Source organism: Cervus elaphus, chromosome 25, assembly GCF_910594005.1.
Source record: "Cervus elaphus chromosome 25, mCerEla1.1, whole genome shotgun sequence".
Taxonomy (NCBI): domain Eukaryota; kingdom Metazoa; phylum Chordata; class Mammalia; order Artiodactyla; family Cervidae; genus Cervus; species Cervus elaphus.
Genome location: NC_057839.1, coordinates 41,323,871 through 41,350,081, shown reverse-complemented (window position 1 = coordinate 41,350,081; position 26,211 = coordinate 41,323,871). Strand labels below are relative to the sequence as shown.

Sequence of the window (26,211 nt, the reverse complement as noted above, 5' to 3'; positions counted from 1 at the left end):
TTCTTTACCACTAGTGCCAACACTGTTACTAAGGGTGGGGAAATTTTAGAAACCTTTCACTGTGATTAAATGATTTACTGTTTAAAGATGAAGTTCATTAATTGTAAAATTAAGTTACCCCAACAATGCTGAAAACGGGTGTTACTGTTTATTGTCTTGACTTTTGGTGCGGTTTTTTTGGTTAAGCAGTATTTAATCAGAAATTTCACTTAAACAAGTCACACATTCCCGAGTCATTCCATATGATCAAAGCTTCACTGTAATGTGTAAACATTATACAATATGTGTAAATCTACTATAAAGTAGATTTTGACTTTAAAGAAACATTACACATAAGTTGCTGCACAAATGAAGAAACGGTCAATGTGATCAGAGCCAGGGAAGCTAAAATGATAGAATGTAAGAGCTGGAGGGAACATTAGAAAGCATCTGAGTCTATCCGCACACTTGACAGTGAAGGATATTTAGGCTCTGAGAGCTTAAATTGACTTCCCAAAGATACATAGCTAACATATGGCTGATCTGCAACCAGAACTGATACAACCCTATTTGCTTACCCGCCGACCCTCAGTCAGCCCAGTTCTCCAGAGCAGAGTTGTGGGGTCAAGCTCATTTGAGTTTGAATCAGTTTAGCTCTTGGATTTGCTACTTGGGTGTGACCATGGGGCCCAGTGACAGATCCTGTCCTATGGAAAAATATTGCCTGGGTATTAATTCAGAGGTACAGACACCAAGTATCCTGAGAAGGTAACTCCCTAAGACAGGTCTGAGGCATTGGAGAGCTCAGAGGTGCATTAACCTCCTCAAGGCATGGCTGCTCAGTGGGATTCTGCTTTCCTTCTGCCGTGGAAGTGCCCCTCACCCTGGGATCTGCAGGGAGGATGGCTGTGGCCTTTGGATGTTGTCTCTTTTTTTAAATATTTATTTATTTTAAAAAATATTTATTTTTATTGGAGTATAATTGCGTTGCAGTGTTGTGTTAGTTCCTGCTGTAAACAATGTGAACCACCTATATGTATACATATATCTCCTCCCTCTTGACTCTCACTTCCATCCCACCCATCTAGTTCATCACAGAGAACTGAGCTGAGCTTCCTGTGTTATGAGGATATTATCTCTTTCTAATGATAAATCTAAACATGCTGAGCAAGGTTTGTACCCTCAAGTGTCATTGAGTTCCAATGCCTAACTGTGGGCTTCCTTTAATGCTGTTTGCACCTGAGTGTAGACACCTGCCATCTAATGGAGATGGTGTTAGGACTCACGTAAAAAGGCTTTTATGGTGAATTCCCTGGTGGTCCAGTGGTTAAAACTCCCTGCTTCCAATGCACAGGGCAGGAGTTCGGTCTCTGGTCGGGGAACTAAGATCTCTAACGTGCTACTTGATGTGGCCAAAAAAATTTTTTTTAATTTAAAAAGGCTTTTATGAGAATGAAAAGAGCTAAAAAAAAAAAAAAAAGAAAAGAGCTAGTGTACTAAAGTGGGTAATAAGATGCTTGGCACACATTAGCCATGTAAAATAAGTTGTGTAGTTGTGTACACACACTTATTGTGTACAACACACAATAAGTTGTGTAGTTGTGTACAACTTCAGTTAACTATTGTTATCTGCTAGAACACAGCAATGGATTTGATACTGATGCTGTCCAAGAACTCTGACCATTGTTTGACTTGGACAAATGACTTTGTTAAAAACACTGGAAAACAGAAAAAAAAGTTGATTAATTACTTATATATTTAGGAATTGAGTCAAGTTGGGACTCTGGTTATTTTTTCCTAAAGGAATAAGGAATGTAGTTGAATTTTACTTTTTTCAAGCCTATCTTTACATGGGAAGACCTAAGATCTAGTTCCTAATCCATTACTTAATAAAAGTATCAATGAGAAAATTATCAGACCACTTCAAGCATCTGTTTTCTCCTTTTTAAAATGAGGTTGATAGTAAGACCTACTCATGAGGTGGTTTGGAGCTTAAGTGAGAGATAGTGTACACAAGAGGCAAAAACATGGTCGGGGTAAGTCTATAAAGAGTGGCAATCTTAAGGAGATTGTGTTACCTCTTTTCCAGTTTTCACCTTGCTGCTACGAAAGGACACGTGGAATGCCTCAGGGTCATGGTTACACACGGCGTGGATGTGACCGCCCAAGATACTGCCGGTATGTCATCTTTTTCTCTTAAGCCAACAGGCCAGCAGGAAAGTAGGTATCACAGAAATGATACGTATTCCTTGTAGAAAATTTACACTCTATACAGATCAACCAAAAGAAAAACATAGAATCTCCTCCAGTGACGGGGCTCTGATGTGGTTTCATTATTTGGCCCTTTACAAGTGATTTCATCTTATATGTGGTTAGTCAACTAGAGACTATGCTTTTTATCCCCCCTTTAAAATTTTTATTTTCCAGGATGATATATATGGACCAAGTACTCTCCCCCGATTTTTGTTCTTACGAATCCTGGTACAATGTGATGAGTGGAGTGAATTGTTCAGGTGCTCATTTCATCAACTAGCTGAGGTGGGCTCTGTGGACAGAAGGCAGGATCTTCACGTGGATCAGCTGCCCTTGGTCTTCACCCCTTACTGTATTTTAGTGCATCTGAATCACCTGGGAACTGGAGGGGAGGAAGGGCGAAAGAGCTTAAAGGGGGAAAGGAGAAGAAGGAAAAGAATAAACAGCGCGCACACACACCTACAGACAGCCCCGCACATATGTATCCCAGCTCTGTCTTCAGAGATTCAGAATGTCTGAACGTTTCCAGCCAGTTGGTACTTTTGTAAAGCTCCCAGATGATTCTAACGTGAAACCAGTGTTGATAAGTGATGATCAAGTCAGATAGAAAAGGAAGTGCAGTCTTGTCTTTTATGAACATTGTTTTATGGGAAGGAGTCCCTGGGTTGCCAGCCTGGGTTTCTGCCCCTGTTGTCCACACCAAAAGGTGGAAGCAACTACTGGTGGCTTTTCACTTCTCTATTGTACTTGAAAATCTTTGTCTTCTAATAGACTTTTGTTGGTTTTTACTGGAATATAAGATTAGTCTGTTCTGTAGTCTTTATTGAGGCTTTTCATTAATCTGTGATGGATCCCTTTTGCTTTCCACCTGAAAACACTGACACCCCAGAGTAGTCATCTTGGGGGCAGATTGGTCAAGTGTTATGAAAATACAGTTATTACTCAAAATATGGCCGGAAAACTCATATTTCAGAATTGTTTTCATAAAGTCTGTGGCACTTAAAAAATAATATCAGGGTCTGGGAATATTTATTCTTTGAGAATAGACTTGTGTTTTTAAGACAGATGAACTTAAAGTCAAGTCAGGTAAATGAGGTGTCAGTCTGGTAAAACCATTTTTGGTTAAAAATAGGGAGTGATTGAAGTAACAGAATGATTTCCCAGAGCAGTGCCACAGAAAACTCCCAAAAAATATTTTGAGAAATGGCAATACTTCAGGTGACACTAGTGGTAAAGAACTTGCCTGCCAATGTAGGAGACATAAGAAATGCAGGTTTGATCCACAGGCCGGGAAGATCCCCTGGAGAAGGAAATGACAACCCACTCTAATATGCTTGCCTGGAAAATTCCATGGACAGAGGAGCCTGGCAGGCTGCAGTCCACGGGGTGTCAAAGAGTCAGACATAACTGAGCACAGATTATTATAATAACAGCAGAAGAAAGTATGGTTTCTCTAAGTGATTCCCTTGAAGGGAACACTAATTTATGTTGCTAAATAAAGTCATCTTTAATACTAAGATCCATTTTTTTTAAAGTTTATTGTTACTACTTTTAAAGTTGTACTACATACATACAGAGCAGTATGAGTGGCTACCATCCCCGTGATGAGATGTGTCCTCTTAAGTAGATGGGATTTCTTTAAGAAAATCATAATCTAAAAAAGTTTATTTAGTGTGAATAAATTTGAGCTGTAATATGATTTTGTTTAACTGCATTTGATGTTAAAAAATAGATTAGGAGTCTCATTATTTCCATCATAGCTGAACATCGCTACCCTATGTTTTTATTAAAGGGAAAAAAATGCTTAATACATGTTCATTGTAAAAAATTTGGGAAATACAGAAAACTACCAAGAAGATAACCAGTGGTTCTACTCCAAGAAAAAAAAAAAATCTACTGTTTTGCTGTATTTCCTGCCAGATTTTCCTGGTGCAGTTTTACGTAGTTGACATCACATTATATAATAAACTCTAAATTCTGCCAGTAAAAAAAAAAAAAAAAAAAAAAGATTACCATGATCATTTTCTGTACTAAAAACTTAAGAAGCATAGTTTTTTGTGGCTGTCTAACACCATGTGGATAGAGTTTGTATTTACTACCAGAGCCCTCACTCGGTTCCTGAAAGCCAGGGGAGTCATGCAGTGAGACCTGGACACCCCAGCGCAGTTCCCTCTTCCTTGCCAGTGGAGATGATAGTGCTCTCCAAGAAGCTTGAGGGGAGGACTTCCCTGGCAGTCCAGTAGTTAAGACTCCATGCTTCCACTACACGGGGGCACAGGTTCGATCCCTGGTCAGGGAACTAACATCCCACAAGCCACAAGGCATGGCCAAAAAAAAAAAGCTAAAAACAAGCTGGAGGGGAAGCTGCAGACCCATCCTCCCATCCTGGACTCTTCTCTGGGCTGGTTAGTGGAAACTGTCACAGCCCATTTCTTTCAACTCTGATTGAAACTGGTAGAATCCATAGCACTTGGCAGCCCCAGAACACCTTCCATACATCCTGTGAGTTGGAAATGTCTCGAGCTGCCTGTCACTTTTCTCTCATTTCTAATTATGAGGTCAGCACTCTGGTCCTCGGGCTTATTGTTTTGCTTTGGTCTGAGTGAGGCACTGACTTCTCATGATTTCTTGAAAGCATGCAAACAGAACCCAGGAACAAAAGAAGGAGAAGTGGCATGGATAAAAGTACATGGAAAATCTGTTGCATTATCTAGAACAACACTTCTCAGAATTTTTCCTGTTAAAGTGAACAAGATAAACGTGATGGCCTTTACTGCTCATGTCCTTCCTGTTGGCTGTAACACCCACTCCTTTCTTTCCTCAAGAATGCGTGTCAGAATCCAAGGGAAGGGCAAGGACATTAGTCACTGTGCTTTAGTGGTTGTTGTTAGCCCAAGACATTTGATGAAAGGATGAATTAAATGGCTCGGTTGCTGTTGTGTCCAGCTTTTTGCGACCCCATGGACTGCAGCACACCAGGCTTCCCTGTCCTTCACTATCACCTAGAGTTTGCTCAAACTCATGTCCATCGAGTCAGTGATTCCATCCAACCATCTCATCCTCTGTCGTCCCCTTCTCCTCCTGCCTTCTATCTTCAATCATCAGGGTCTTTTCCAATGAGTCTTCTTATCTCATTATCTTATCATAGTGCTCCAAAGTAGTGGAGCTTTAGCTTCAGCATCAGTCCTTCCACTGAATATCCAGGGTTGATTTCCTTTAGGATTGACTGGTTTGATCTCGTTGCTATCCAAGGGACTCTCAAGAGTCAGCTCATAGATGCTGTCTTTTCAGTCAACCTACCTGAAGTGTTGCTATGTTATTGCTAAGATCCAGTTATCTTCAATTCTAATACCCAGTGAGAACTCGTATGAAAATCTGTTACCATAAACCCAACTGCCCTACAGAGTTTCAGAAAAAACCCTGCTTTCAAAATATATCATTACACTGACCCTTTTAATTCTTTATATCCACACAGTGTACAGCATGGTTAACTTGGTACAATTACATACTTCTTAAACTGGTGACTGGATTTAAGTTCAGAAGCAAAGGGATTTTAGTATCTATTTCTTTATCAACTATCCTTCCACATCAAATGTTTAGAAGTCTGACCACAGGCTTTTCATAAATGCTTTACAAACAATCTCAGGAATCAAACACTGTCAGTAGATAAAGCCTTGTGTGTGGTACCAATAGTGTGAAAGTGTTAGTCACTCAGTCGTGTCTGACTCTTTGTGACCTCATGGACTGTAGCCTGCCAGGCTCCACTGTTCATGGGATTCTTGAGGCAAGAATACTGGAGTGAGTTGCCATTTCCATCTCCAGGGGATCTTCCTGACTCAGGGATTGAACCTGTGTCTCCTGCATTGCAGACAGTTTCTTTACCGTCTGAGCCACCAGGAAAGCCCAGTACATCTCAATTATCCATCATTTTAGATGGCTTTGGAGGCTTAGGTGAAAGCATACGTGTGAACATCCTAGCGCCCAGTCTCTTTTGCACATCAGGTTTTGAAAATATTTCACATCTTAAAGAAAAAAAAAAGCTGTGATTATCACCAAGCCAAACACTCTCATAGTACAAATCAGAAAAAGAAATCCCCAAACTGGCAGAAGCTCATGACTCATGTTTTTGGTTTGTGGAGGTCCCCCCATTCCTTGGCTTCCCTGGTGGGTCAACAGTAAAGAATCTGCATGCCATGCAGGAGACACAGGTTCAATCCCTGAGTCAGGAAGATGCCCTGGAGATGGAAATGGCAGCCCACTACAGTATTCTTGCCTGGGAAATCCCATGGACAGAGGAGCCTGGTGGGCTACAGTTCATGGGGTCACAAAACAGTCAGACACAACTTAGCAACTAAACACACACACCCCATTCCGTATCACCTATTTGCCAAATAGCACCATAGACACAGTGATAGCAGTCAGCTGGGAAAGTCTGCTCCTAAGCTCACAGTGCTGACTCTAAAGAGGACCTTTGTGTTTGCTTGTGTTCTTCCCTGATTTAGGAAGTGGCATTCTGTTTCTTTAGAAATGAATCATTTCTCCCAGACTTGTAGGCTTTTTTTTTTTTTTTTTGGATGCCTGTAATTAGCACCTGGGAAGATAAGATAGGATTAAACAGAGCGTTAACAGAAGATTGAAGAAGACCAAAGAATCTTCTGTTTATTATCAGTGCTTGTCTGAAGTATTAGCTTGCAGACTCCCTTTTTTAGCAAGTGTATGCATTTGACACAATGTGACCCGGTGGCTTAAACAAGATAGACTTTTCTCTCTTTCAATTAAAAGTCCCAAATTGCTATGGCCACTCAGCTCCACACTGAGGACTCTTACCCAGACTTGTTACTCCACCATCCAGGGTATTGCCTTGGTTCTAATGGCCCAGGGGGGCTCCCAGTCCCAGCTGGCAGGAGGGAAAGCCCAGGTCATGAAGCGGCATACACTCAGATCTCACTGGACACTGAGTGATCTGTGGCCACTCCTGCCTTTAAAGGAAGCTGGGAATTCTGGGCAGAGCAAGAAATTGTCCAGTTTAATAATATAGAGGGGGGGCTTCCCTGGTGGTCCAGTAGCCAAGACTCCATGCTCCCAATATAGGGGGCCTGGGTTTCATAAGATCAGAGAGCTAGATCTTATCACATGCCACAAGTAAGAGTTCAAACACCACAACTAAAAAATTCCTGCCTGCCACAACTAAGACACGGTGCAACCAAATAAATAAATAAATGTTAAAAAATATGTATAGAATGTTTTGCTGTAGAAGGAAGTATAAATAGAAATTGAAGAATGATGTGTGATTTGTCACACTCCCATATCTTAAATTTTCCTTGATCCCTTTGCATACAAAACTTATTTTCTCATAGAAGAAGAGAGTCTTAGGAGAGTTAGAACTGAGCTATGGAATATGGAGATACCATAATGCACAGAGGCCTCAGGAGGGAGGCACTGGAGAACCCTTCTTCTTTTCTAGGGTTTCTGGTATTCGCTTAGCTTTTGTTTGGGTTTCTGGGTGGCCCTCCATTCCATTATGCCCTTAATCTGTCTCACATATAATACCATATAATACCAATCTAGCTCACATATTCTAGCCCAGAACAGTTATATCTTAAAACTCAAGTACTTGAGAGAATGGGTCATTTAAAATGTAATGGCAGACTGTAATCCATTAAGTATTTCATATTTAATTTGGAATAAAGGCAAGCCAGAAATTGATTGCATGATTATAGTTCTTTACTTCCTGGTTGTGCACGTGTATGGCATGTCTGAAGGGCCAACCAACTATGTACAGTTCAGTTCAGTTCAGTTGCTCAGTCGTGTCCGACTCTTTGTGACCCCATGAACTGCAGCACACGAGGCCTCCCTCTCTGTCACCAACTCCCGGAGTCCACCCAAACCCATGTCCATTGAGTCGGTGATGCCATCCAACCATCTCATCCTCTGTCGTCCCCTTCTCCACCTGCCCTCAACCTTTCCCAGCATCAGGGTCTTTTCACATGAGTCAACTCTTCGCATGAGGTGGCAAAAGTATCGCAGTTTCAGCTTCAACATCAGTCCTTCCAATGAACACCCAGGACTGATCTCCTTTAGGATGGACTGGTTGGATCTCCTTGCAGTCCAATGGTCTCTCAAGAGTCTTCTCCAACACCACAGTTCAAAAGCATCAATTTTTTGGCACTCAGCTTTCTGTATAGTCCAACTCTCACATCCATACATGACTACTGTGTACAGTGATCAACATAATCTGGCCATGAAAACATTTCAAATGATATATACATGCAGGAGGTGCAAAAAAAAAAAAAAAAAAAAAAAGCCTTTTGCTTCGGTGTAAATCACTATGCAAGTCTACTTTGTGGAGATTAAGGGATAATTTCAAAATTCTAATAGTAAGAATGGTTATTAAAAATCTCTCTTTGTGTGTGTATGTGTGGTATGTGTATATATATGTGTGTGTGTGTATATATATACACACACACACATAACTGAATCACTTTACACAAGAAACTAGTACATCATTATAAATCAACTACATATACTTCAGTAAAAAAGACACAAATAAAATTTTATTATTTTTTATTGCAGTATAGTTAATTTACAATGTTGTGGATTTTTTTTTTTTAAATATTTATATTGGGGCACAGTTGATTAACATTTTGTGTTAGTTTCAGGTGTACAACAAAGTGATTTAGTTATACATATACATGTATCTATTCTTTTTAATAAAATTTTTTTAAAGAAAGAAATACATCTTTCATGCTCTGATCTCTCCCCTGGAACTATAACTAGGTGAATAGATTTATGCTTCAGTGGTTGAAAACTTGATGTAAAGATAAGCATTTCTAAGAACAATGTTTAAATATATTTAACGTAAATAAAAATCAAATTAATTGCCACTTTTATTGTTTATATTCAGCATTTTGAAACTCTGGTTCTTAAGTAGAGATTTCAAACCATGTCTAGTTGAGTATCTTTTAGCTCTCTTTATTTTTTGAAATGTTTCCTTATTACGATCTGAAACTGATTTCTCAGACTTCAGCCTTTTGGTGTTTCTTTGCCTTGTCTTCATCTCAACGAATTCATCAGTTTAAACATTTGTCACCTGCACTTGAAGACTGTGTTCTTAGTCCCATCAGTAATTCCTTCACTATATGAGTGAGTTCTGTTCTGTTTCTGTAGCAGTCTGAAATCATTGAATAAGTGGTTAATGTCCAAGTTAGCTTGGGGGATGGTGTTCTATGGCTGCAATGGCTGGGCCATCCTTCTTAGACTCTTTGAATAGCAGGATTCTTAAACCACCTGGAATAGCCTCTGACACTTGACTTACGAGTAGCACTGATGTCTTCACTCACAGACAGAGTTCTGCTGAAATGCACCTGAATTAGGGTTGCCTTGTCATTTTCCTAAAGGGAAATTGCTTTCTGATATTCCAGACAGATCCACAGCCAAATGGGGCCAGTCTTATGTGGGGGCTGGTTAGAGTGAAGTTCTGTCACTAATATATTCTCTCCAGAAAATTTTGCATTTGGAAAGAGATTTTGTTTTAATGGTAGCTGTGAGAGACATCTCACTCCAGGGTAATGTTGTCCAGGGACTGATGCATCATTGGAATTTAGAGATTCTTTTAAGTGAAAAATGCTTTTGTGCTCCTGGTTAGGGAAACCCATCACAGGGCCAAGGAATAAAAGAGTGTTATTTCTGTAGAAACACAGTGCTTACTTCAGGTATGACTGGAACTCTTGCACTGAAAATGAAAGCCTGTTATTTATTTTATGATGGTTGTGTAAATCTCCCTACCCTCTTGTCTTTGGAGAACTGTGCCTTTTTCCAGTGGGTACTATTTATGTATTAGGAGAGCTTTTGTCTACAGGATAGACAAAAGTTAATGCATTGCACACACGACATAAACAGTCTTCTACTTACAATCAGGATGGGTTCCAAAAGTTCATCTGCAAGGCATTTGTTTAAAACACAGAATGTGCTCCTCCTTAGAAACACTGATAGAAATGATGGTCGAGGGCCCGGCTAACCCACGAAAACTCAATTCATAGTTTAAGCAAACTCACTATTGTATGTTATACCTCCTGAAAAGAGGTCTCCTGTGGTAAAAGGAGGAAGGGGAAAAGAAGATACTTGTCTTCCTACTTCCAAAGATCTCATTGCCTTAGTTCCTGATTGTCTTCATCCTTATCCATTTGGGTGGAGGTCAAATGGAGTGTTCTACCTCCTCCAACCAGCTCCCACTATGCATACCCTTAAAATCTCTGTGCAGATTCTCAGCAAAGAAGGTATCTGATCTTTTAATCTTACACTTGCTTTTGTGCAACTCACTGTGGTCCTAAAACCTTCTAATTTTAAATATGGTATTTCCTAGCTATATGATTCTTTAATTATTAGTGGATTTCTGGTCAGTGTTATAAAGACTAATTCAGAATGGAGAAATGGTATTTGGAGGCCAGATCACCATATAAAAGAAGTTGTTCCTCTAAGCCAGGGGTTCTCAACTGAGTTATGTGATTCCCGTCTATCCAAGGGATGTTTGGCAATGTCTGGGGACATTTCCGCTTGTTCCATCTGGACATTCAGTTGATAGTGGTCAGAGATGCTACTCCTCATCCTATGGTACGTAGGGCCACCTTCCATAGCTTCGAATTTCACTGACGTTAAGGCTGAGAAACAAGCTTTAAGTGTGGGTTGCTTACAGGTTACATTGGAGGTATCTTGATCAGTTTACAAATGCAGGATTTAGCAGTTTGGTTCCCTGCCCCCAAGCCTCCCTCCCCAGACATTCACAATGGACAGACTCTCTGATTCAAATTTACAAGTGTGTATGGAGAGCCTGGTCTGTGTTAGCACATACATGCTGTTTCTTTGGTCTTCGTTTAGGCTTCCCAGGTAGTGGTCTTTCTTTAGGCTTTGCTTAGGCTTCCCAGGTAGTGGTAAAGAACCCATCTGCCAATGCAGGAGATGTAAGAGATGCTGCTTCGATCCCCAAGTTTGGAAAATCCCCTGGAGAAGGAAATGGCAACCCACCCCAGTAGTTTTGCCTGGAGAATCCCATGGACAGAGGAGCCTGTCAGGCTATAGTCCATGGGGTTGCGAAAAGTCGGACACAACTAAAGTGACTTAGCACACATAGGCACTTGGGATACAAACTTTATATTCTAGAGGGAAAGGAAGAAGAGTTGACTACATAAATGTGTGTGTGAGTGTGTGTGTGTGTGTGTGTGTGTGTGTAGGAGGAAGGGGAGTCAGGTGAGAAGGGAAGGTTGAAGGTGCTGAGTGCTATGAAGGACAAAGAAATGAAGCAAAGAGATGAGAGGAGTGGGGGAGGAGTTTTAAGTGGTGAGATCAGGAAAGGTCTCATCAAGAAGCAGCTTTAAATGGCATCAGGCAGGTAAGTGGGCAAACTGCATGGTTATCCTAGAAGAAGAGGATCCAGGCTAAGCAAAGAGAAATTCTCTAGGGCCCAAGGATGGAAGCCTGCTAGCCACAGCAAGGCTGTCCCTCAGCCCCTCGCCCACAGATGTTCTATAGGCCCACTAGATGGTGCAGGGGAGGGCACTGGGTGTAATGTTTAGTCGCTAAGTCGTGTCCAACTCTCTTGCAACCTCATGGACTGTAGCCTGCCAGGCTCCTCTGACCGTGGGGTAGAATTTCCTAAAGTTATCTGACCACAGAAATGTCAGAGAGTCTCACGTTGGCGTCACATTCTTTGAAGGGAACGTAAAGGGATGCTCCTTTGATAGTGTTGTTTTTATAACTCTTTTCCTTCTTCCACCGGTTCCAAGTTTGAACATTTGAACTACAGGTAATTCCCGTGCAGAGCTGGAGCACATTTGGAGGAAAGCGAAAGGACAGGTGGAAGTGGGGTTTCATGCGGGTGTTGGGTGTGTTCTCACATGGCCGCCTGTGCTGGGTTCCGGGGCCCATAGCAGTCGTGGTCAGTGTTGTGGACACAGGGCATCTGGCACCCATGCTGACAGCTGAAAGCAGAATTTCCAAGCTGCATACCTAGAGTCTACCGCAGGCTTCTAGCCCAGAGCTTAATTGTACCCCAGGAGAACGGCAGCTGGCATGGGCCCTGAATGCTATCCAGAGGGCAGGATGCTGTGTTCTCCCCACTTTTGTCACAGTGAACTTTGCAGATAAGAAGTGGAGGCGTTACTCTCAAGAATAACAATTCCGTCTTTGTTGGAGAACAGTTTATTTCCTCATAGTTGTCTTCATCACAGAGATAAGAGATTTAAAATGTGTGGTCTTTTTCTTCCAATTTTTTTTTAATCCATTTAGGACACAGTGCTTTGCACCTCGCAGCCAAGAACAGCCACCATGAATGCATCAAGAAGCTCCTTCAGGTAAAGTGAAACAACTTAAAATTATAAATGTGTCATTTTAAAAACTTGAAAGTAAACTTGTGTGTGTGAAAAAGCAAATAAATACACGCATACTCCTTTAAATATTACCCCAGAATCTGGGTTCCCTAAGAAGCTTCATTATTAAAATTTCAGATAGCTAAGGAGAAGATTATTTCCACAGCAGTTTCACTGGTGGAGAAGGGGATCCTAAGAAATTTGGAGTGCTTTCCTGGGATCCAGCTCTTTTGTCCCCTTTATTCAGCTGTTTGTTTTTTGTTTTTTTTTTTTTTCTTTTTGGAAGGACATGTACCCTTCAAACAGTCACCTTAAATAAAAACTTGTGCTGTTGGAGATCCTTACAATACAGGATCTCTAATATCCTAGTATTTATTCTCGCTCAATCATTAGTAGAATGCAGCTTTTCTTGAGAAGCAAAACTTCAACCACTATTTCCTTGAATGTAACTTGATGAGCTTTTAGTTCTTAGTTTTTGTTCAAATTCTTGGTTTTATTCTTCTTTGTAATTTTAGGTCAACTCCCTGGTTGGAAACTTCCGTGCCAGGAAGTTTTTATAACGATCACTTAGGGTGACAGCTTCTGTCTATCTTTGAAGATGAATATTTAATGAAATCCCAATAGTTCATCCAGTTACTTCCATCTGTTGCCAGTCAAAATGCAGTCTTGGCTGTTTTCAGGAACAGCACAGAGCAATAAACTACGTGTTTGGAGTACTGTCTGTTCTGTTGAGCTGTCGTCTCGGCCTTCCTGAGCCCTGTTTGGGACCCAGCATCTTGCTTTAATTTGGCTTCGCAATTGTGATGCAGAAATGTGGGCACATTCTTCAAATTGTCCTCCTCTGTTGACCACACAGCTTCTTGTCTTGCGTTACATGATGCAAGCTACCTCCAGTGCCAGGAATGCTTAACCTTAACAGGTCTTTGAAGTGAAATTCAAGAAAGATAGATCAACATCTGTGATGATGAAGATGATTTTTATTATGAGGATTCTCTCTAAAGAAAGTTACCATAGAACTTTTCTTCTCTGCCTGCTCTGGGGCTGGATACCCTGGATAAGTGAAAATCATTGAGTTGCCCAAGTGCCCTGCCTCCACACCCATGGTCTTACCTTCAATTTTTTTTTTTTGGAAACCTTATTTGTATTTTAAGTCTCTATTCCCATCCTGGCTTGGCTATCCAGACTTTGCATCTGGCTCTGATTTGAGGGAAGAAAGAACTTGACAAGCTGGAAATCCTCATGGGCAAGGACCAGATATTCTAGCCTCTAATGTAATTTTATATCTGGTTATGCAAATGGATTGGTTTTTCTCTGGAATCTTTGAAGCCTTTAAACAGTTCCTTGTGCTGTTCTAAAATTAGGCCAAAGCATGGTAAGTTGTAACATGATCTCTATTCTTCTTACCACTGAAGGGCAGACAAACATTTCCAACATTGCCTGCTCTCCACAGATCATCTGAATGGTGTTCTTCTTTCTGGATAGTTGTGAGAACCAGAGGCTTTGATGGCCTCCTAGTGGGTTGTTTACCTTGAGTCCTGCACTCCTCTGATCTCTGCTTCACTTCTTGTCTGGGCAGCCCACACCCTCTGCAATGGGGCCACTGCCAGCCCCTCACCCTGCACCTTCTGCAGCTACTCCTTTCTCTCTGGCCTTTTGCTCTTACTGCCTGTCTCCTGGAGAGACTTCCCTTCTCCAGGGGCTACCATTTCAGGGTTCTACCTCCTCAAGGTAGTGAGCACGAAGAGAGCCTTGTAAGAGTCTTCAAATTCAGATGACCTCTCCTTCTCCTACCCCCCGCCCCCATCCCCCTGCTTTGTCTTCTAGCAAGTGGTCCCTGGGCCCTGTGCGCTGTGTCAAATGGCAAGTGTTTACTCACGAACAGAGCAGCCCCCATCCTGCTGGAGCTTGCCACTTGGTGAACAAAGACACAAATGCCCATGGCAAATTGCACATCACTAAGAAGCAAACTGGCAAGAGTATTGTGAGAGGTGTTCAGGAGGGCCCCTGTAGAGGAACTGAGATTCAAGCTGAAAATTAAGCGGTGCAGAGAGCTGTGGGAGAGCATTCCAAGCTGACAGAAAAGCAAGTGCAAAAGACCTGTGGTCGGACCTTTTGCAAGTGCAAAAGGTTGGAAGGGCACTAGGTAGTCAGGGAGGAAAGAAAGCCAGTGAGGGGACCTGGGGGAAGTGAGGGAGAAAGAAAAAGAAGGGCCCACAGGACTTTCCTGACGGTCCAGTGGTTAAGACCCTGGGCGAGTTCACTGTAGTGGGTTTGATCCCTGATGAGGGATCCCTCATGCTACACAGTAAGGCCACCAAAAAAGAAGGGCCCAGGATGCAGCCTTGTGTGACATGATGGAACTGCGGAGGACTTGGAAGTAAAGAGCTACACTCACAGTTTAGAAGGTCTCTCTATTTGTGTAGAGAATTGACTAAAGAAGGAAAAAGCAAACCATGGAGACAGCCAGGTGGCCGTCAAGGCTGTCAAGGTGAGCAGGTATTGGTTCAGACCAGGTGGTGATGATGGAGGAAAAGAGGAGAGTTGATTAGGGTGTGTTTGGGGTACAGAATTGACTGACGTGGTGGTAGACTAGATGTGAGGGAGGAGGAGGAAGCAGAAATCAAGGATGACTCGGTGGTTGCTCAGGGACTAGAGAGATGAATATGCTGTTCAGAAGGACAGGGTGGCTTGGGAGGATCAAGCTGTACCAGGAGGAGACCCCAGAAGTTTTGCTTGTGCTGCCTTTGAGGTGCCCATGAGAAATAGGCAGGAGGTTATGAAACCCAGGGCTCAGAGATGCCATCTGCTGTGTACTGACATGAACACAGGCTCCACGCAGCCTGTCTGAATCTGAATTCTAGCTCTGCCACTTACTGTGACCCGAGCAAGTTACTAACTTCTTTGTACCTCAGTTTCCTCATCTGTAAATGGGTTAATGGTATCTATTCAGGGTTGTCAGCAGCCTTAAAACCACTCCTGGAACAGTGCCTGGCACATAATAGCCAATACTTGTGAAGTAGTGTTGTTGTCATTGTTAAGATAGACATTTGGGAGGCATTAGCTTCTAGACGGGGTTTCGAGCTGTGGGTGTGGATAAGATGACCCAGGGTGATAGCATAGAGAAGAAACACCGGGGGCCCTGTGTTCCCCTCTGGTGAAGGGTGGCCAGAGCAGTGGGAGGGAAACCACAATTGGATGGGCCAGACAGGGCTCCAGGAGCCAAGAGGAGAGTGTTTGGAGAAGAGGGAGTGGATCACAGGTGAGAGGTTGATGAGAGGAGGACAGAAATGTTTGTCGTCATTAAAAACACGAAGGTGGTTGGTGACTTGGATCCCCTGATCCCAGGAATATTCCTCAAGGAATATTGAGGGCAGACGCCCAACTGCAGTAGGTCCAGGAATGAACAAGAGTCAGGGAGATGGTGTGTGTGCAGGCCGTTTTTAACAGAAGGTTGGTCTTGTGAAGGGGGATAGAGAATTAGGGCAGGAAATGGAGGGACAGGTGGGATCATGATGAGACTTCCTAGAGCATGTTGTTTAGCTGGTGGGGATGATCTGTTGGTGGCAGAGCTGATGGAAGGGGGAGAGGTGACAGTTCATTTCTGTCTTGACTGCTTCAAGGTGAGTCTCTCCCCATGAAACCATATGCTCCTGGAGCACAGCAGCTGGGGCTTATTCAGGTTTATACTTTGCTTAGTAAGTTGCATCATACCTTGCAGGAAAAGGATGAACTGAATAGAACTGAAATTTACTATACATATTTATTGACTTTTGTCTTATAGTCTAAATGCCCAGCTGAAAGTATCGACAGCTCTGGGAAAACAGCTTTACATTATGCAGGTAATTTTCTTTCTCTTATTTGTTGTCTTCTACCATGAGAAACAGTACATTTTTATTTTCCTTATTTAAGCCATTAACTTTACCATTGTTATTCCTGATGCCGATTTCTGTCATCCTTCCTAGACATTATTCCCCTCTTCCTCAGTTTGCAGATTGTGTAGGGTTTTACTGAGGAATACAGCCAGAATTCATCAATTGCCTGCCACACAGCTAGTAAACATTGTCATGATTGTTATATTTTAATTGTGAGATTCTCGTTTAAGAGAGATTTATGAGCATTTGTAGATTTCAGGTAATGTGTGATACAGATTTGTTTTTGCTTGGGGATCAAAAGGATCTTCAATCGATTTTATACATCAAAGTTTGGTTTTACTATCGGTCACACAGTTTCAAGTGACAAAACGTTGATACAGAACTCTGGGATGATTTTAGATTTACACATTTCTTTTAGTGCTAGTTGTAGAAAACCTTGGGGCTTCCCAGGTGGCGCTAGTGTTAAGAAACCTGCCTGCCAGTGGAGACTTAAGAGATGCGGGTTCAATCCCTGGGTTGGGAAGATCCCCTGGAGGAGGGCACGGCAACTCACTCAAGTATTCTTGCCTGGAGGATCCCATGGACAGAGGAGTCTCGTGGGCTACAGTCCATGGGGTTGCAAAGAGTCAGAGATGACTGAAGTGACTTAGCATACATGAAGAGCTAAGCCAAATGTTTGCCTAAAGGCAACCAACAACTGGCAAGCGCTGACCGTAGGTCTGACGACACTGAAATTAAACGGTAATTTAAAACACCGCTTGCTTATCCATCCTGACATCATTTCTCTTCAGTGTAGCCACGTATCACCTGCATACTGGGTGGACGTGAACTTTTCTCTCCTAGAAGTGTTTGATGCCCCGGGTTGTGAGACTAGCCTTGTGACTTGCTGTGGTTTCTGTGTCTTCCTTCCCTTAGCCGCACAGGGCTGCCTTCAAGCTGTGCAAGTCCTTTGCGAGCACAAAAGCCCCATAAACCTCAAGGATTTGGTAAGTACCAGATGACCATTAGAAGTGGAGATGGACCCTGGTTTCCAGAGCACCATGGGCTCCTTCTGGAGCATTTGGCAAAAGTCTGCTGCTTTCTGACCTAGATTCTCTTGTGCAAAACAGATTTCGGTGTTAGCCCCATTGGTCCTTAAACCATTAATAAAACATTTTGCAGCATGCACTTTCAGTATTTATTTCTAAGGATGGACACATGGCTTACTATCAACCTAAATATTAATAAGACTTATTTTATTGACTTTTAGTAAAAAATAAGTCTAAATAGTTCTATTATTTTCGTTCTGTACCCCATATATCATCTTTGGTGCTCCTGGATAGTGTTTTCTAACTATAAAGACCACTTATAGCCTATTTTAACCTTGCTGGACTATTTCGAGAATAAATTGACATGCCTCTTGCTCCTGTTTACGGCATTGAATTTCCTGCTATAGCATGAGACTTGGCATGTGTAAGTTACACTTGATGGGGACATTGTGAAGTGAGCATTTAAAATCTGTAAATAAATTCACACTTGCTGAATCTCAATACTTTATAACCAGAAAGTATTATAACATCACAGAGATAATTTTCTAGGAATTCTGAAGTTCTACTCTGACTGAATACTTAATCTTTAAGTAGCAGTTGTATTTTTAAATATCCCCACATTATAATAATTGAATATATTGTAACTCTTTTTTTCCTTTGCCTATTTGAATACATCTGCCTTAAAATTATTGTCAACCACATATGTGGGGTATGTTCAATGCAAGAACAGAATAAGAGCTTCTCTTTATGGCTTGCATAATTTGAGTCAGGTCCCCTATTCACCCTAAGATTGTGGAAATTGTCACCCATAAATTCTCCTGGTATTTTTTTCATTTGTTTTATACTGTGATGTTGAGATTCTTAATTCATTTTGCAATTTGTATGAGCTGGTAATCTAATTTTTTCTAAAGAAATTGTCAATTGTTATATTAAACAAACCTTTCTTTCCATCAATCTCTTTATCTTGTCATGTGTCAGTAATGGATAAATAAACTCTTAAGCTATGTTTTGATATCTAGTAAAATTATGAAAGCATATGCTTTCCAAGAAGACAGTTGATGGCATGGCAGGATGCTAGGATACTTAGAAGAAAGTGCTTAGAGAGCATGGGACCTAGTAATGCCATAAGGAAACAACCCTTCATTTCTCCAGAACATGGAAAGCCATTTCTCAATGAACATGGTATACTTGCCTCAAGCCTTGACATAAGTACAGAAGGAATCAGGACCTTTGCATATCTGGTATTTGGCTTCTAAATTAAAATCTTAATCTGAATTTGTCTCCTAGGATGGGAATATACCACTGCTTCTTGCAGTACAAAATGGCCACAGTGAGGTCTGTCGCTTTCTTCTGGACCATGGAGCAGATGTAAATTCCAGAGACAAAAATGGAAGGTACCACAGAATTAGAAAGCATGTGATTTCACTGATATCCACATTCTGAGAAGTTTTCACAGCTGTACTTTGGATCATTTGTTTTAAAGCAGTTTTAACTTCTTTACTGTGTTCTGCCTTTTTTGGATAATTAAGAATCTGTTTTGACTTAAAAAAATATTTTCTCTAGACCGCTGGGAGCATCATAACTGACTGTGTCTATGATGACATTATTAAATGTTAAAATGGATAGGCCATTTCCTTTGATTTTTCAGGCAAAATAAAAGTAAACATATTGGTTGTTTTAAAAAAAAACAAAACAGGCTTAATAATGTTATAGGTTCTTTATAAAACTTGATTTGAGAAAAGACAAGATTTGTGCCAATCATATTTAAATTCCATCATAGTTATGTCTATGTTATTTGACCTAATATTGTTTATGATTTAATCTGAGCTTTTATAAAACAGCCGATTTTGGTAGCATTCCACTTTGAATTTCCTGTAGTATTAAGAGTAGTACAGGTTTAAATGCACTTAATCTCCTTTTCTCTGTTTTTAAGACAAATGAAATTATTTCCTAGCAGAAGTTTCCAGATTTTGTTTTCCAGTACTGATTTTTTGTCTCCTCATTCTTTAGAACTGCTCTCATGTTGGCTTGTGAGATTGGCAGCTCAAACATCGTAGAAGCCTTAATTAAAAAGGGTGCAGACCTAAACCTTGTAGATTCTCTTGGACACAATGCCTTACATTATTCCAAACTCTCGGAAAATGCAGGAATTCAAAGCCTTCTATTATCAAAAATCTCTCAGGATGCTGGTATGTGAAAGAAAATAGCCAATGTTGTTTCAAATTTATCCCACTCCATTTTCCCCAAAGAATAAAGGAATTTGTACATTATTATTCTTTTAAATATATTCCTGGGGAAAAATGAAGTGTTGGATATTGTGTATGTTGTGTATATGGGTGTGTTTGTGTGCAAGTGTGTGTTTATATACCCCCCCCACCCAAAGTAGATATGAGTCATTATGGTTGTTATAGGTTTTTTTTTCTCATTTTTCTTCTATAGATTTAAAGACACCAACAAAACCAAAGCAGGTATTTATCTTTGGAAGAGGAGATTCTTTTTTATCATTGCTTGTGGGAATTTCTGATTAAACCACTCTGTGGGCCATTAGGAAAGTGATTAAGACTAGGCTGAAACTACTTAAGAAGTAAAATACCTTTGGAATAAATGATTCATTGTAAGGTGGTAAATATTTTCTTAATGATTTAACCTGTTCCCAAAGCATGTAACTTTAAACTTGCTACTCATATATTCATCTTTTTTTCTGAAATGTACTAATATTTCCTACTGGTGTGAAAAGGTTTGATGTGATTTTTAACTCTGAGAACAACAGTATTTTAACTACTTGTAATATCACATGAATTACAGCACTCTGTGTTAAATATTTAATGAAAATATGAGATCTGCCACTTTCATTTTAATTAGATCTTTTCTAAAATGTCATTCATTTTACACAAATAGAAATTGAGAAGTTTACGCTGTTACTTTGGAGTTTTTCTTAAAAACATAGTCACTATTGTTTGTTAATGAGCTATATATTTGATTATTTATAAGTCAAGGTTCTTGGAAAAATTATCATACTGAGCAAATACTTGATACTGAATTTATTTTATACCAACTGTGTTATCTATTCATAACCTTCAGAGAGGAAGTTCTCCCTTTTCCCCGTATTCGTAGTCATTCCTTGGCATCTGCAGGGAATAGCAAAATCTGCAGACACTCAAGTCTCTTATATAAAATAGTGTGGTACAGTTGGCTGTCTGTATCTGTGATTCTGGGATATGCAGATGGTTGAATCTGTGGGTGTGGAACTTGTGGATATGGAGGGTCAACTGTACATTTTTAAGAAAAGGAATGGAAGTAGTGAAAAGGTAGGGGAAATACCACTGCTTTGCATTAAGATGGGAGCTAGACTATGAACATACTCTGGGTTCTAAATTGTGGTAAACAATTCCTTATCCTCTCCTTTCCAAGTTCTGCACACCAACTTAATCTGGTTTTGTCTTATGTTTTTTATTTTCTTACTTTAAAGCATGGGCTGCTAGAAGAACACTTGGAGCATGCATATTACTTATTTTTATGTTGGTAGCAGATTTCAGAACTTGATAAAGTAAAAAGTGCATGAACTGTTGAGGTTTTTCTCATTTGTTTGATGAAGCTATTTACTCAGACTTTACTAACCTAACTAACCCACCTCCATTCTTTGGACTGTGATAACTTTCAGCATGATCAAGTCTCTAAAATAAGCTCAGAGAGAAGTGGAACTCCAAAAAAACGCAAAGCTCCACCACCTCCTATCAGTCCTACTCAGGTAAAAATGAAAGAAACCAACAATGAAAAAAACATAACAACAAAGCCATAATTTTTTTATTTTGTGTTTAGGTCAAAAAGAACTGTTTTAAAATTGACCCTTAAATGAACATTTAAAATTTTCTTTAGCAGTTTTAAACTACAAATAGTGATATGAAGAATTTTGATTATAGTAGGGAAATAATGTTGATTCTTACTTATTTCAAAGCTAAAGAATTAGACTGTATCTTTTTTTAGAAGTTTCAAAATTCTGAAAATCTAGAACAGGACCTTTTTCCTTAAGATAATAAGCTCAGACAGAGCTCACATTAACAGCTCTAGTAAAGTGGGGAGAATGTGTGACTGGTGAAGCATTAGTTGAAAATGAATTTTAGTTGGTTTATCAAACATTATTGAAATATATTTGCCTTTCATATTACATTTAAGGTTGACTAACATTAAAGGAGCTTTCATTTTTGAGCTTATAGTGATTACTGAGTAGAAGAGGAAGCTTGGGTAACTATGAAATGATAAATAAAAACAAGCCAGGGTTTATTATTAAAAGAAGCATAGGCCATAAAAAGAATAATCCTTATCAAGTATTTAAGGAGAATATCTCCTTCAATAAGTAATATTAAATATGTTAGCATATTCATTAATAATATTCTCAATCTGCAATAGAAGTTTTATAAACTTGTAAAGTTAATTCTAGTGAATATAGGAGCAAAGTTCCTTAGTTAATTCTACTCTGTAAACTTTCAGAAAGTATTTGAGATAGGTGAATTGTACTGAAAATACGTTACCGTTGAATTAATTGAAACTAAGCATAATTACTGTTAGATTTATTTGCATTGGTTAAATAGGCTAATTCTTTGGCACTGGAGAAGAAAAACTTTTGAAGAAGGATTCCTTATTGATGGTTTTCGTTTTGGTTTTTTAGTTGAGTGATGTGTCTTCCCCAAGATCAATAACTTCAACACCACTTTCAGGAAAGGAATCAGTATTTTTTGCTGAACCACCCTTCAAGGTATTTCATTTCTGTGTTCAACTTATTACTTAATTTTAAGATATACAATAGATTTGACTTAAGTTATATAGCACTGGGTAAAACAGAATATACTTCCCAGTCATTGGTTTACAACCTTTTCATCAGAAGTCATCCTCTGATTATTTTTTCTGGTGAAGACTCCATAAAAAAAGAGTAGACTGAATATATTTATTAACTAATATTTAATTTTCTTCATTTAAAAAAAGGACAAAGATAAGAACTTACCTGATAACCAGACATCTTTCCAAATTGAGTTGACATAATATCAATCAAAAAGAAAGAAATGGATAGTCGCTGATGTCTTACTAAGAAGTAATTATATATTTTTATATAATTATAAAAGTAATATGTATTTTTAAAATGTTAGTAAATCCATTCTACCTGATTGTCTAGATTTGTGGTTGGAATGTATTTTAAGGAATGAGAGGGTATTTCAATTTAATATTTGTTTACCTAAGTATCACTAGGAAATTATACTTGGAAAAAAAGTAAAATTTATATTTGTTACAGTGAAATTTCAATGGCATAATTGTGTATTTATTTCCCCCATCTAAGAATTACTAAAAATAAATTTGTGTTTAACTTAGATGCACATTGATCTGAAAAAGATTCTATCAACCTATCATCTCGTTTGTGTTAACTAGATTTTATTAAAATATAAGGCAAGGAAAGGAAGTTATGCCTTTATAACTACCATCCTAATATCTTCTAATATGATTATGGCTCAAAGGTAGCAAATGCATTCCAAAGAACAATATGACAAATTATGTTTTTCAGAAATAGAGTGTAAAAAGGCTTATTTCTTTAAAAAAAATCACAGAAAGATAAAAGGGACACCATCTGCAATAGCTAAAGTTTTAAAAGATAAAAAGATGCCAATGGGTGGTGATGATGTGGAAGAACTAGAACTCTCATACTCTGTTTGTTGGATGTATAATGGTACAGCTACTGCAGCCCTCCAGGCTCCTCTGTCCATAAGGATTCTCCAGGCAAGAATACTGGAGTAGGTTGCCATGTCCTCCGCCAGAGGATCTTCTCAACCCACAGATTGAACCCAGGTCTCCCACATTGAAGGCAAATCTTTACCATCTGAGCCACCAGGGAAGCCCATAGCTACTTTGGAAAACCATCTGACAGTTTCTGTAAAAGTTCAACATACACCTAACATATAATCTAGCCATTCACTCATAGATGTTTACCCAAGAGAAATTAAAATATGTCTCAAAAAGTACACAAATGTTTATAGCATCTTTTTTCAAATATCCCCAAACTAGAAACAGTCCAAATGTCTTACAACAAGTGAATGGATAAAGATAATGAGATATATCCATATATAAGAGCATTAATCAGCCATAAAAAGAGAATGAAGTGCTGGCCAAGCAGTATCATAGATGAATCTGGAAACCATCATGCTGAATGAAAGAAGCTAGGCTCAAAGAAGTTCATCCCTTGTAATATTCCATTTATAGGAATTCTAGAAAATGAAAAAAGGAGAGTAGTGTGATTGCCTGGGAATGGCAGGGATTGGCTAATGAGGCATGAGGAAACTTAAGAGGTAATGGGGATATTCTGAATCTTGATTATAGTGGTATCTTGGGTGTGTATCTGTTAAAACTCCTCAAATTAAAAGCTTTCAATGTATATACTTTATTGTACTGTAATAGAGTTGAAAAATAAAAATAAGCACGTATTTTTTAAGTGAAAATAAAGCTTTTGTTATGATAAGCACTTGCCAAAAATGAGCCACTCTATTTTTAGCATTTGAGCGTTTACGAAAGTTCCTTTGCTGAAAAATTATCTCTCTCATCATGGTCTATGGCATATCTAGATAAAACTTAGTAATTTCTGGCAAGAAACTGTATTTTGTTTTGGAATGAGAGTTTGGCTTTGAAGTTACAAGAATTTTTCCAATATACTAAAAGACAGATATTCGGGGATACAGGTTTAGAGGAAATCTTTAGGAGATTGTCAGTCCACAGCCATAAGAATTCTTATTCCCTTATAAAATTACCTGTATTTTCCCTGACAGGTCTCATTGATTACCATTTTTCTTAAAGGCAATTAATATATTAATGATTTATTGATAAAGTGATAAAGCTAAAAATAGTTCTAATGTATTTTAATATATTACCCAGATAAGTAAAACTTCTATTTGTCTTTACTATGAAAGCAGTATTCACAATCTCAAGTTTTAGCACACAGCCCACTGAATTAGCTATTATGTAAGTTTATTATAATCTTCAAAGATTTTTGTAATATTCATGAGGTTTCATTTTGTAATATTTTGAGAATATATCCTTAGGAACCTCTAAATAAAAATTTTATCTCAGGGGTTAATTGTTGCTTTTATGTACTTATATTTTAAAATATCTTCTTTCCTGGAGATGGTCTATTTTCATAGTAGGATCATACCAACCCGTGTAAACTCAAGGAGAAAAATTCGCTGGACTCTTTTGCAGAGTGTGACATTCAGGAATATATTTTAAGTCATTTTTGTGTTCCAGCAGGCTGAGATTAGTTCTATACAAGAGACCAGAGACAGGCAAAGTGCCAGTACTACAGGTAAGACGAAGGGGCCTGTCCCCATGACTGGTCTCTATTTCATGTCCCTTTAAGAGAGCAAAGGCCAAGGAGAGATACCCTGTCTGGGGAAGTCAGAGAACCTCGGGGACCACCCAAACACTGCCAGTCTTTCACAGTCTGATGCTGTCTACTTCAGCAGGCTTTAACCTAGATTTTAAGGAGTCCCTGAGCTTGGATATGAAAAAAGAAATCTCTGTTTTCATCTGTTCCTAATTTAACATTGGCACTTCCTTCAGTGATGAATATAGACAGAAAGCCCCAGTAGTGTTAGCAGATCAGTGATTTTGACACCAAGAGAACTCATAGATGCTATCATATCCCCTTACTGTTATTACAAATATCTTGAAAGATCATTTATAGTATCTCTACTAGAAACTATGGCAGTTATTAGACCTGCTTCCAGATCTTGTTGTTTGGTGGGTTACAAAAGAAGCTTGCTGATTGCTGTAGCTTGTACATTCTATTTTATGCATTTTAAGACACTGTTTTGCGATGAGGTCCACGGGCTGTGAGCTGCCAGCTAGTGACCCTTCTTGCGACTGAGCAGCAGGTTATTTCTTGAAGAGAGAGCCAACTGAGCACCTCCACGGCTGCCATAATTGAACTTTTCTACTTTGGATTTTAAACAGACGTGAAAAGAGTGTCAAATCACATGCAATCATATTGTCTTCAAGGAGGTTTGATTCATTGTATTGAGTTCATCCTGTTGCTTTACCCTTTAAGAATGTAGTACAGTACCTTCAGAATCAATTTGAAATGTGGAGTAGATTATTTCAAAGGCCCCTTTTTTGTTCCAGTATCCAGTTTCTCAATCTGTTATGCACATCATATGTGTTTGGAGCACTTAACTTACAAAATTTAGACATATAAGCATATTATTGGCTGGGGAATTTTTGCAGAAACTAATGCTTGAGACGTTAATACAGCTCTAGTTAATAATGTGTTAAGAAATATTCCTGGTAGAGAACAATGTTAATATAACTGTACAACTGTTACATTGGATACTTTAAAAGCCATCCATCCTATCTTAGAAGTAATTTTTGTTGCTTAGAATTACCCTCCTGCTCCCAAATCCCCTGATTCATTCCAAGCTGACCAGACTCTATGTCCAGAACACTCATAAAGCTGTGGTTTAGGCCCCAGATATCATTAGTAAGCATTTCTGGGAAGAGATGTCATTTCGCATCCTTCTAAATTAAGACTCAAGTTTTCATCTTTGCATTAAATGGTTGTGAGAAATTTTTTAAATAGAGGTGAAAATTTGGATCAGTGCTGTTCAGAGTGTGGTCTCTAAACTGTTGCCAGTCTAAAATTAAAAAAGGGATTGCTCCAAAAAGTCATCCAGCCAAGCACACTGTTTC

At 39.3% G+C, this 26,211-nt stretch overlaps 1 protein-coding gene across 13 annotated transcripts in view; it reads left to right on the top strand.

The window, feature by feature from the left end:
- RAI14 (retinoic acid induced 14) overlaps positions 1 to 26,211 on the top strand; it is a 160,910-nt gene that overhangs the window by 123,872 nt on the left and 10,827 nt on the right. For 8 of the 13 annotated variants that reach the window (XM_043887393.1, XM_043887397.1, XM_043887399.1 and 5 more), the window contains 10 exons: positions 2,069 to 2,157; positions 12,514 to 12,578; positions 16,375 to 16,432; positions 17,381 to 17,451; positions 18,781 to 18,887; positions 19,504 to 19,682; positions 19,933 to 19,961; positions 21,155 to 21,241; positions 22,160 to 22,246; positions 24,772 to 24,829. In XM_043887393.1, the coding sequence (XP_043743328.1) occupies positions 2,069 to 2,157; positions 12,514 to 12,578; positions 16,375 to 16,432; positions 17,381 to 17,451; positions 18,781 to 18,887; positions 19,504 to 19,682; positions 19,933 to 19,961; positions 21,155 to 21,241; positions 22,160 to 22,246; positions 24,772 to 24,829 (830 nt within the window). The remainder of the gene's footprint in view (positions 1 to 2,068; positions 2,158 to 12,513; positions 12,579 to 16,374; positions 16,433 to 17,380; positions 17,452 to 18,780; positions 18,888 to 19,503; positions 19,683 to 19,932; positions 19,962 to 21,154; positions 21,242 to 22,159; positions 22,247 to 24,771; positions 24,830 to 26,211) is intronic. The other 5 variants (XM_043887396.1, XM_043887402.1, XM_043887406.1 and 2 more) reach the window with 3 other exon arrangements.